At 56.1% G+C, this 11,475-nt stretch overlaps 4 protein-coding genes across 4 annotated transcripts; 2 read left to right on the top strand and 2 right to left on the bottom strand.

Annotated features, from left to right (window-relative positions):
- Nucleotides 1-26: 26 nt before the first annotated feature.
- Nucleotides 27-695, bottom strand: VTJ04DRAFT_6041 (uncharacterized protein; the record flags this gene model as incomplete). Its single annotated transcript, XM_069364221.1, has 2 exons — nt 27-587; nt 645-695. 2 exons carry the CDS (start codon nt 693-695, stop codon nt 27-29), a joined length of 612 nt encoding a protein of 203 aa, XP_069218068.1.
- Nucleotides 696-1,929: 1,234 nt separating this feature from the next.
- On the top strand, nt 1,930-3,897 carry VTJ04DRAFT_6040 (uncharacterized protein; the record flags this gene model as incomplete). Its single annotated transcript, XM_069364220.1, has 1 exon — nt 1,930-3,897. One exon carries the CDS (start codon nt 1,930-1,932, stop codon nt 3,895-3,897), a length of 1,968 nt encoding a protein of 655 aa, XP_069218067.1.
- Nucleotides 3,898-4,233: 336 nt separating this feature from the next.
- VTJ04DRAFT_6039 (uncharacterized protein) lies at nt 4,234-5,535 on the bottom strand (the record flags this gene model as incomplete). The annotated part of the gene is made up of 1 exon (XM_069364218.1): nt 4,234-5,535. One exon carries the CDS (start codon nt 5,533-5,535, stop codon nt 4,234-4,236), a length of 1,302 nt encoding a protein of 433 aa, XP_069218066.1.
- Nucleotides 5,536-8,822: 3,287 nt separating this feature from the next.
- Nucleotides 8,823-10,278, top strand: VTJ04DRAFT_6038 (uncharacterized protein; the record flags this gene model as incomplete). The annotated part of the gene is made up of 3 exons (XM_069364217.1): nt 8,823-9,269; nt 9,354-9,903; nt 9,983-10,278. 3 exons carry the CDS (start codon nt 8,823-8,825, stop codon nt 10,276-10,278), a joined length of 1,293 nt encoding a protein of 430 aa, XP_069218065.1.
- Between the last annotated feature and the right edge of the window lie 1,197 nt (nt 10,279-11,475).

Raw genomic sequence — 11,475 nt, 5'->3', positions numbered from 1 at the left:
CGCAAAACACATGTCCACCCAACCCTCTACCCGCAGCAGACAGTCGGCTCCTCAATGCCCGAGGCGCGGTTTCCGGGCTTGACGGCGCCAGTGCCACCCACGACGACGGTGCGCGTCATCCAGTCACACAGGAACTTGCCAAGAAGCGCGCCGATCAGGATGCTGATGATGATGTAGCCGTTGTAGTACATGGCCAACAACATGACGATGTATGCTACGCCGAAGGTAGCGGCGTGGATGACAGCCCGGGTGAATTGCTGCAGAGGAGTCGCGCGGAAGGTGACCGTCTGCGGGGCGACGGCCTCGGTGGCGTTCGCAGCGGCGGGGCATGTTGCGGGGGCAGGAGAAGTGCCATCGGCCGAGGAGGCTGACAGAGGCTCGATAGGAGAGCCGGTGATGAGGGCTAGGCGGGCAGCGAAGTCCCGCTGGATGTGTTCGTCGTATTCTTTTCCGATGCGGCGCAACGCCTCGAGTAGCACGACCAGGAGCACGACACCGATGCACGTGGCAGCAAAGGCGCCATGGCTGGTGATGTGCCAAGATCTGGAGAGGAAGCAGGCGTCGATGGTGTACCAGTTCCAAAGCATCTGCTCCTTGTTAGCTCGAGCAGGGGACGCAGAGACTCGGGGCATTCTGAAACTCACAGAAATCTTGCAGGCAGCGGCCGAGTCGCCGCCATGGTTGCCGTGATCCATGGTGGGTGTAGAGAGTTAAGAGAGCTGCTCAGATAGATGGACGTTCCCGAGTTGCAGATGCTATTTCGACAGGCAATCGCGGTGTGTTTTCGTCTATTGGGACGGGGTGGCTCGGTCAGATTGACTCTGATGTGAATGGATGCTCAACTTGAGATGTTGAGATGTATCCCAATGGAATGGAGTTAGAGGAAGGCAGAGAGTGACGTTGATCTTCTCCTTGTGCTGCCCGTGTCCCAAGAAGCCGGGAAACACCTTCTTTTAATACTAGTACTGAACTGCCGTCGGTGGCAGGGGCAGGTGGACGCCTGATGATGTCTCACATGTCCACGCGCAGAACTCGACTCGTCGGTTGGCTGCGTCCAACTTGCACCATCGGATCCCGGTTCCAGAGGCCCAGCCCCGCAAGCCGCTGTGCGCCCAGCGAGCAGGAATGCGCCAGATTTGGAAAGGGACTCCTTGGCTCCTTGGCGGCGTGGCATCGCCGTTCCCGCGGGCCTGGAGTGCCCCTCCCCGATGTCACACAACAACCCACGGTGGCCAGGATGGGCCACGATCAGAAGGTCACATCTTCTCCACAGCGCTGAGCTCAGAAGAGAGAAACGTGCTCAAAGATGCTCAGGGCCGGGGATCAGTCATGACGAGGAAACAACACTCACGGACAAGTATCAGCCCAGGAGAGAGAGAAACAGCAATGGAAGCAACATCAAACGGAGAATAATCGTGACTCAAGGTTGAGAAGGTTATGCGGTGATTCCTTGGGGCAGGTAGCATCGCGACCGCAAATATCCCACGGCCATTGAGGTTCTTGACATATGGGCAAAAATGTCACTAAAATATCCATCTCCACCTCTCGACCCGGAAACCTGCTCACCTCCATCTCCACCACTACGTCTTGCAAATGGGATGGATCTTGGCAAGACGGGATGGAAACCGCTCCCTACGGAGGTCTGGCGCCGAAAGATGCAATCGTCCCAGCAGTCTGGGTTGCTCTTATACAAGAGCAACGCCGTCACCGTCTGGTTCGAGGCTTCACCCCTGATTGACCCGAGCTCGTTCGAGGGAGAGGTCAACGAGACAAGAACCGAGGCTCTCCGGCTCTCAACGGGCGAAAACCGCTACGCGCTGGAAGCAGCCAGATAACCAATCTTTCTATCTCATCCCAGGAATTCAACATACCGGGTGATTTTACCAGCAATCGTCAGACGGAGGAGCGCGGCTCCTGCTCACATTCACCATGGCCCTCACTCCGCGCCATATTCAAAACTTCAGCGAGGCCGAGCAGCTCGAACCGCACTGGGGCTATGCCGACCGCGTGGTCCCGTGCGTTGTCGACCCGGGTTCATGCGAGTATCTCGACGTTGTGTACTCGTCCCATGACCGCGGCATGATCTACACCGGTATCTTCTGGCTAACCGTCGGCGGCATTTTGTTGGTCTGGGCTGTCGGTCGCCGTCTCGTGCCTCCAGTCAAAGAACCGCATGAGGATCTCGTTACCGCCCGCCTTCATCAGCAGAAGGAAACCAGCGCCGATGCCGAACAGCAGGGCAACCCCGTTCCCTCTGCTCCGCGGCGCCTCCTGCGCGCTGTTGCTGCCACCTCCAGGAGGTATCTCCTCCCGACGACCCCTCTCCGCATCATCTTCGGCCGCACCACCCGCCTGCAGGTGCTCATCCTTGCCGTCCTCACCGGCTACCTCGCCATCTGGTCCTTCGTCGGCATGAAGTACGCCATGTGGAAAACTCCGATCAAAGACCAGCCGCCTGAAGTCTACAATACACGCAGCACCCTCGGACCCTGGGCTGATCGGGTTGGCGTGCTCGCCTACGCGCTCACTCCTCTATCGGTCCTCCTCGCCTCGCGAGAGTCGCTGCTTTCGCTGCTCACGGGCGTTCCGTACACGTCGTTTTTGTTCCTGCATCGCTGGACCGGGTACATTATCCTGGCACAGTCGGTTTTGCACACCATTGGCTGGGTCCTCGTCGAAGCCTGGTTGTATAAACCGCAACCCAAGGTGTGGAATAATTGGATCGCGCAGGAATACGCGCAATGGGGCGTCGTGGCGCTGGTCTTGCTGGTGCTGCTGTGGGTGCTGTCGATGCGTTGTGTTGTCACCCGGTTGACGGGGTATGAGTTTTTCCGCAAGGCGCACTACGTGCTGGCGATGGTGTATATCGGCGCTCTGATCGGTCATTGGAAACAGCTACAGTGTTTCCTGGTCCCCGGGTTGGTTCTTTGGGGGCTGGACCGCGGCGCGAGGTTGGTTAGGATGGGGTTGCTGCACTATGGATATTGGCCTGAGGAAAGCCGTGTTGGGTTCCGCGCTGTGCAAGCCACGGCGCGGGTGTGGAAGGATCGGAAGCACGGGGAGATCGTTCGGCTTGATTTCGACCACATTCAGAAGCCCTGGAGTATCGGCCAGCACTTCTTCCTGTGTTTCGTCGAGGGGTCCATCTGGCAGAGTCACCCTTTCACGCCCCTCTCGCTGCCAGAGCCGGATGCTGCGGGACGGGTTCGTCACTCGTACATCTTCCGCGGGAAGCTGGGCGAGACGAAGAGGATTGCCGACCTGTTGCTCAGCAAGCTGTCTGATGTCTCGGGCGCCACGACGACCACGCCCGTCATCCTCCAGGGCCCCTATGGCACACCTATCGCCGATTCTTTGACCACCGACGACAACGTACTTTGCGTGGCCGGTGGCACCGGCATCACCTACGTCCTGCCGGTTCTCCTGCGGCTGGTGAGGGGCCCGACCTTTGCGGCAGGCCAGCGGAAGGTTGAGCTCATCTGGGCGATTAAGCGCCGCAGCGACCTGGAGTGGGTGCAACCTGAACTGGATGAGCTCCGAGCGCGCGGGGCGGCGCATGGTATTCGTGTCAAGATGTTTGTCACCGCCGAAGATGCCGAGAACGGGAAGGCGATGGATAAGAAGGTTCGTTCCGAGTCGGAGGACGGGGATGCCGAATCGGCGTCTATGCGGAGCCGTGATGGTTTGGACTACGGGAGGCCTGACGTTGCGGCGGTGGTGCGCGAGTTTGTGGGAGGCGTCGTTCGTGGCCCGACGCGTGTGTTCGCCAGCGGACCGCCAGGCATGATCGTTGACTTGAGGGGGGCTGTGGCTGGCTGCAATGCTGGAGGTCGGGTGTGGAAGGGAGAGGAACAGTTTGATGTCAGGCTTATTTGCGATGACCGGTTGGAGTGGTAAGGCATGATACCCATGGTTTGTTAGGTAGTTGTTGGTTTGCAAAAAGTATATTGTATTCGTACAGCAACAAGGGATAAAGTTGTACATCAAGCCCATATTCAACAAGTGTTCTGTGTCCCTTCATTGGTATCAGTATCCCGTACGCATCCAAGGATTGAATCCCATAACTCCCATAACCAATAAGTACTCCGAGGCTTAGTTATAAGCGTCCTTCATACCCCAACGCGTTTTACCTAGAAATTGCCCGATCCAAAACAGAACGCCTCGGAAATAACCCGACATGCAATGTCTCATACCTGTCCTCCCTCTTGGCCGCCCTTCAATGTTCAGCTGAGATCACCAGACGATACCATGACTGCGCGTCCCGGCTTCGTAGTCTCCACGTTTCTTGCGCTTCTGCCGCACCTCATTTCCGCGCATAAAGTCCCGGACGCCCATGATGGCCATTCCAATGACCGAAACGCCAATGACGGCCGCGATGAGCAGCATCACTGCGACGGGGAAGTACATGGAGGCGTCGATGAAGCGCTGCCACGCGACCGAAAGCGTGTCGACGTCGTCGCCCCGCACCTCCATCGTCGCAAGGCTGACCTGCATGGCGTTGAGCACGATGGACGCCACGGCGAAGATGGTGATGATGGGCGCCAACGTGTGCTCCAGGAACGAGCCCCATTGCGGGTAGATGTGGAAGTAGGCCAGGTTGCCGCGGAAGATCAGGGCCGCGCGATTGAGGCGGGTCAGGCGCAGCTCGCCGTAGTGGTAGCGCCGCGTGACGTGCTTGTCGCCGACGCGGGCAAAGGGCTCGATGAACTCGCACCATTCCTCGTAGGTCGGGAGCGGGCCGTCGGCGGTGCCGTCCTTGGTCGGGATCAGCTTGAGCTTGCACGCCTCATCGTAGTCGAGCGAGAACTGGATCAGGGAGTAGTAGCTGCGCATGAAGCCCAGGCAGGCGTGGTACAGGTCTTTGTCGGCGTTCTCGAGGTAGGTCCAAAAGGTCTGGCTGTAGAAATAGGTTGGGATCGGCTTGATGAAGATGACCTCGTAGAACCACACCAGGTGTAAGCCGGGGTGTTCTGCCACCTTAACCTCACGAGCATGTGTCTTTTGGTGGTGAAGCGGCATGATATGTGTGTAGGACGGTGTCTGTACGAAGATGTACCGCATGTACGGCAGCAAGTCATCGAGCGGCCGAGTCGTATGGCATTTGTCTAGGTAGTCGAGCAAAGGGTCTTTCCCATTCAAGCCAGCGCCGAGGAAATAAGAAGGAATATCTTCCTTCGGCACTTGGAGGTCCTGTTGAGCTTTCACGGACTCACTGTCTGTCGAAATTGGCCCCTGCTGTTCTGGCTTCGCTGGGAGTGCTGGGAGCCGCACACGAGGCTGGCCCGGGAGATAGGGTTTTCCGTTAACTGTTGACATCAGCAGCTTGCGCTTAGTCCCGCCGCCAAGGTCAACCTCGCGCACGTCGAGGTCATGGTTGAAGGCGACGCGGAGGCCCCTGAATCCCATGTTGGTCTCGGCCCGGTGGAAGGGTGGTGGGAAGTCGTCGGTTGGTGAAGAAACAAAAACATCGGGTTCTGGAGTGGTAGGAGGTTTCTCCTGCCCGCCGGGACTAGAAGAGCCCGTCGTCGAAGCCATACTGATCCTGACCAAGTGAGCGAGCACAAGCCGAGAGGCCAGACCAAGGTATCTTCGTCGTCCGACGCTGTCGGATTCAGGCCAATAAAGCAGAAGACCAGAAAACCAAGGCAAATTGTTGGTTGTTGAATCCCTCAGCAGTCTCCTGCTCTTCCGTTGCCTCCTTTATTTACTTCGAGGAGGAGATGCCTGCAACGCTCACCAGCCGGGCGCCACGCTCTTAAACTCAACTTTCGGTTCAGCCCTGCCGGGAACTTGACGCACCCCGGAAGACTGTTGGTGCCGTTAACGGGTCAAAACAAGCGGCACGGGATCACCCTCTGCTTGAAGCATGTGGCTGCCTTGGCGCCAGTCGCCCACAGCCATCCGGACCCCTTCCCGGATGGTCACGGCGCTAAGTTACCGTGCGGGCGGCCCCACAGTTAGCGGCTCTTAGCGGCCCGGGAAGGATCGCAAATGACCTTGGCTTGGCCACTTTGTCTTCTTGATCCTTCAGGCCTTGAAGATGGGCCGTGGCTGACATCTCAACTTGGGCAGATTTGGCCGCGAGGTTTGGGCAAGATGAACGGCAGAGGCGAAGATTTCAGCCACGTACTAGTGACTCGGCGGAGGAGAAGGAGCCGAACGATTCCTGTAAACAGCCAGCGAAGCGCTGAGCCTTGCATTTGCTCGGCTCGAGGTTGGTCCTCTTGTGCCACCAAACCCCTGCGGTTACGGCGGCTGTCCGGCGCCATAATGAGGGGCAGAACCAACAGCGCAGTCCACGAAGCAATTATTAGTAGTTAGTAGCGTGTGGCAGCGCAAAAAAACCCCGCCGCCGATTGACCGAGAAAAACGACCTTCCTTTCATGTTTGAGAAACTGAGAAGCCAACCAACCGGTTGTGAAACAGGGGACTGTCTGATGGGGGGTTGTTGGTTGCGCACCGACACCTGAATGTGATACCTGGATGTAAGGCTGAGGCTCAGCTGTCCGAGATTGAACGATGCAAGCCATGAACCACGGTTACCAGACCTCTCTGGTTGGATCTTCCAGGTCCGTATTAGGTTCAGCTGTGGCCCGAAGCTCTATCAGGTATATATGAACAGGCAGTCCAAACAAACACCCTCAGTATGCTGACGGCATCAACACAGGAGCGGAACTTCTCGCGATTGTTGCCAACAAGAAGGGGTGTTTCTCACGGCTGGGGTGCTGATGTCTGGGACTAGCATACCATGTTCAGTCTGACAAGTGACGAGTCACCAAATTATACATATTATAACGTCAAAGAAGTCGAGAAGTGAGAGGAGAGAGAACGTCCAGCAACCCCTTGATGAAGGGAGTCTACTTTGGTAGTCCGTACCAGTTCACTTCTCATCTCACTAGCTGCTGTTTCTCTCAAACATTCTCACGAAGAAAGATCAATCCAGAATGTTCAAAAGTTACAAGTAGTCGTCTTGTTGTGAGGTGGTTCCCTGGCCCTTGGGATATATCACATTGTGCTGCTAAACAACTCCTCTGTCCAGATATTGTTTCGCTGAACAGACATAATAGCCTCTTCTGTGGGGTGCAGAAAGGCTAAGTACCTTGGCACTTATTAATTGTCTTGAGTCCGCTCTAGATAGTCCATCAAGTGATGACAGTTTCTATCCCGTATAAGAACCTGGGAGGACGTGGGCCTGTCATGGTTGGTCACTGTGATGGTACAAGCATTCCTACAACTAGAAGAGATGCCCCGAATAAATCCTCATGAACAGGAACAAGGCCAAAGTCGGTGGACACTGAACCTCCGAGCATAGCACCGCTCTCTTAGTCCTGACCAACATTCGATGTTCGTTGATTCGAGCCTGGGTGTCTGCGCTATGACATTGGGATTCCCACGATGTCTAACAGAGTGAAATAGCAAAATTTCCTAGACCTTTATTGCATTACTGTGGTGCACGTGTCATGACACAGACACGTGGAAGTTGGGATGCCCTTGGATCCGCCTGGAATAAGTTTGGTGCTAAAAGGCTTGTGTTGGACAAGCCCCTGGTTAGTGACAACGTTGAGATGGAAGCCTCCGAAACCCTTAAGAACACGACGGAGTGGTCGAAGACCGATATTTTCTAAGCAGCCTTTGCCTTCTCCCATATGGGGACTTGTTTATCAAGTGTGGACCATGTCCTCGACGCCGCACGTTGGACTTCGGAGACTCGAGACGCCGACTGCCGTGATGTCCTGCCGAACCTCCACATCAATTCCACTTGGCTTGTTTCGGACTTTATGAACCATCCGGACCGTGGTGAGAAAAGATAAGTAGTGCCTAGGTGCCTCGCAGATCAACATGTTTCATGCAAGTCATGTGGTATTCCGCCTTCAACGTCAAAAGTTAATTGTCACCTCGTGTAACTTCGACACGTGTGACTGAGGCGACAACCTGACCTGCAGTGAAGCTCTGGTCTTGAACCAGCGCATCTTTGCTCTGGGAAACCCTCAAAGTATTTCCTCCTGGCACTTGGGCGGGGACTCAAGAAATCGGAACTCCTGTCAAGAATCCACTCCCGAGAGATCCGACTCCGATCCCGACATCCGGCGCATCCGATCGTGGGGATCACTGGCACGCATTCCCCTGGGCGACTCCGTTCGAAACCCACAGAAAGAAGGAGGCTTTTCGTGTGGCCATGGAAAGTCAACACAGTGTCAATTTACCTACCAGGTTGCCTTGGACCGTGCAAGTGGATACGAACAAACCATGGATCATCCAGTCTCTGGAGTTGACGACATCGATGTCCCGCCAGTGAAGCCGTGCGTCGGTGACACGGGGGCATGGTTGATGGCGGCCGGTTTCTTGGCTGAGGTATCAAATTCACAAAATGGAGTTTTCCAATCATGAGGGTGGATCAGACAAGGTACAAGAGCATGCGTGCCTTGCGAACAGGCAGTCTTTTGTGAAACATGGATGGGGAATGGTGAACCAGGAACGAAGACCGGACGACGGCGAAGAAAACTCCCCACGGACGGACTTGATAATCTGCCCGAACTGCCACTCCCAGCGTGACCATCAACCGACACGTTGAAGAAAAGGGGAGGCACCTGCCAACTAGCATAGTTCCTTCAAAGCCCTGGGCTGCCTCATGTTGTTCAGTTGTCTTGGGAGCTGCTTCCTTGAACATACACTGCTGCTTGAGAGTCCCTAAACCACAACAAGCCAACTTTGTTCGTCTGCATCCTTCTTCGGACCCAGTACCTTAGCGAGCTCCCAGGCCCCCGGTACCTCGACGGTGCCGAACACTTCCTGGACCTCAACCACTCGGGCCAATCTTCGCCATGGGCCTCGGGGCAGTCCTTGAACCTCTCGTCGTGGTCAGCCTATTGGCCACGGGGACCATTGTCAACCGTAACACATGTCGACCCACAGACACGGTCCCCCGGCTGCCCTCTTCTCGACCCGCACCATGGGAGTATCTCAAGTACGACGACGACTCAGAGGATACCGACGTCGAAGCGGCTCGGACCGACAATGACAGCAAAGATGCGCTCCTTCCAAAGACCCTCAGCCGGTCCAGCAGCAGCTCCGGATCCATTCAGACTGTGACGAACGGCGTTGACTCAAAGCCCGTCTCGAGGTATCGGACAAGGACATTGCGGTTCCTCTCGCGGGAAAAGACAGTTACGACGCCAAACACAGAGGTTTTCAAGGACCGTCTTCTCAGCCGCCTCCTTCAACGGTTCCCGTTCTTGGTCGAGGTGTGGTACTGGGCCCTGATCTACTGGGTATGCAATTTACCCCATTTTCCTCCAAACTCATGCCTCAAGTTGGGTATTGCCGCCAACGTCAGTCTGCTAACACTCACCAAGGTGTACCAACTGGGGCGCGCCTTTACCGCCGTCATGCTCCAGGCCGAAACGGTCGACACGGCACGCAAGCACGCCTTGCAGGTCATCCACGTTGAGCAGTGGCTCGGTATCTTCGTCGAACCAGCTGTCCAGGAGTGGTTCCTGCAGCACCCAAACCTGATGCGGTGGACTAACCGGACGTACTCGTTCATCCACATCCCCGGGACAATCTTGTTCCTCATCGTCCTTTACCACGTCACCACCGCGCAACCCCGTCGCAGGCTGCAGGAGGAGCACGGGGACCTGAACAGGTTGGGGAACTGGCGCGAGCTGGCCAGGCCGTTCGGGCCTGATGTGTACGAGAAGCGCAGGCGTACTATGGCAATGTGCAACCTGTTGGCGTTCATCGTCTTCACCTTCTGGCCGTGCATGCCTCCTCGTCTGCTGAGCGACCCAGAATACACTGGCCCGGATGCGAAGGAGGCGAAAAGCTTCGGGTTCGTCGACACGGTCCACGGGGCGGATGGAGATAGCAGCGTCTGGACGACCAACCGTTTCTGCAACCAGTATGGTGAGTGCTTATCCCGAGTCCCGTTTCCTGGCCGCCAAGTACATAGATTGGACATCCCCTGTTGACTCTTACCGCGCAGCTGCCATGCCTTCCCTCCACTTTGGGTATTCGTTCCTCGTCGGCCTTACCATCGCGACCGTGCCGCTGAGGAAACTGGGCCGATTTGCGTGGCGCCGGCTCGCCATTGTCTGCATCGGCATGGTGTACCCTGCAATCATCCTCGCGGCTATCGTGGCCACGGCCAATCACTTCGTCCTGGACGCTGTCGCCGGAGCATTTATATGCCTTTTGGCGTGGAAGGCGAACAGCGTGCTTCTGAACCTTCTGCCGTTAGAGGACCACTTCCTGGCGCTGGTTAGGATACACAAACCTTGATGGGGCAGGAATGGAAGGCTCGCTCCTTTCTTGGCAGAGGGGCTCCGTATCTGAGACAGGGGATAGGGCTGAGGACCGGTCGACCTGTCGGCGTCCGGGATTCTGGGACAGCCTAGTATTTTCGTGCGTGCAAGATCATAAAGCGCAGATGTGGGTAGGTAATCTGTATTTTGTAATATTGGATGAAAACCCAAGCAGCTTGGAAATCAGCGGGATGGATTCTCACCGGAAAGGCTGCGGGGGGAGGCATCAGCTTTGTTTGTTTGGATCAGGGGCAAAGAGGAGTGTCTGCTTCCCACCCGCTCAGCGCGGGCAGCGCGGTGTCTCTCAGCCAATACAGCACACTAGCATAATGCAACAGCCTGATGGTCTCATCTGACAAGACCGGTGACTACGTCGGGACATGGAGAACTCTGTGGGCAGAGATTGAGGGGATGGTTTGGGGCATGACACTACCTTGGCCTCGTAAGTACACTAGGGAGTACCTATCAAAGTGAATTGCACCGGCCCATCAGCGATGACGTCATCGTCCTGTGTCAATCAACGTCGTATGGTTCTTTTAGATGAAATTGAGTGACTGAATCCTCCATACAGAAGACAATGCATAATGGATGCTAAAAATCATGAAGAACGACAATCTGCAGAGTGATTGCGGCCGGTTCCGCCGTTCAATGGTCGTTGGGGGCCTTGGGAGGATGCACAAGTGAGGAGAGAAGGAAGGAGCCGGCTTTTGCTCAAGTGTGCAACGACACGGAGAGCTCAGCCACGTCCCGTGAAAAGTGGGTCATTCCTCGGATTGACTGCATGCTATTGGCTGGGAGCGCCGTGCTATTTCCACTAATTGCCGAATTGGGCAGAAGCTGAACCACAGAACCCCAGGCCTCCAGCAAGCTTGGGGACGCTTCATGGCAACTTCCGTGGTTCGGTCTTGAGATGAAGACGGTTATAAAGACATGCTTCTCCTCACCTTGGCCAACATGTCCAGGTAGTTCAACCTCAATCCAAACCCATTGTTTCCTCTTCATCAGACCCCTCGGGCAACCAGGCCCCCACTTCCACTGCAGACTGTCGGCTGTGCACACAGTGACTCGACTTCCAGCCACTTACACCACTTTGTCCTCCGACACACTGTCCCCTTCAGTTCAGCTTTTGCTGCCTGATACCTCTTATATCAGAGCAGAGACTGCCTCAAATTGC

This window comes from Mycothermus thermophilus, assembly GCF_041956435.1.
Source record: "Mycothermus thermophilus strain CBS 625.91 unplaced genomic scaffold VTJ04scaffold_4, whole genome shotgun sequence".
Classification (NCBI taxonomy): domain Eukaryota; kingdom Fungi; phylum Ascomycota; class Sordariomycetes; order Sordariales; family Chaetomiaceae; genus Mycothermus; species Mycothermus thermophilus.
This window is presented reverse-complemented; position numbering and strand designations above follow the sequence as displayed.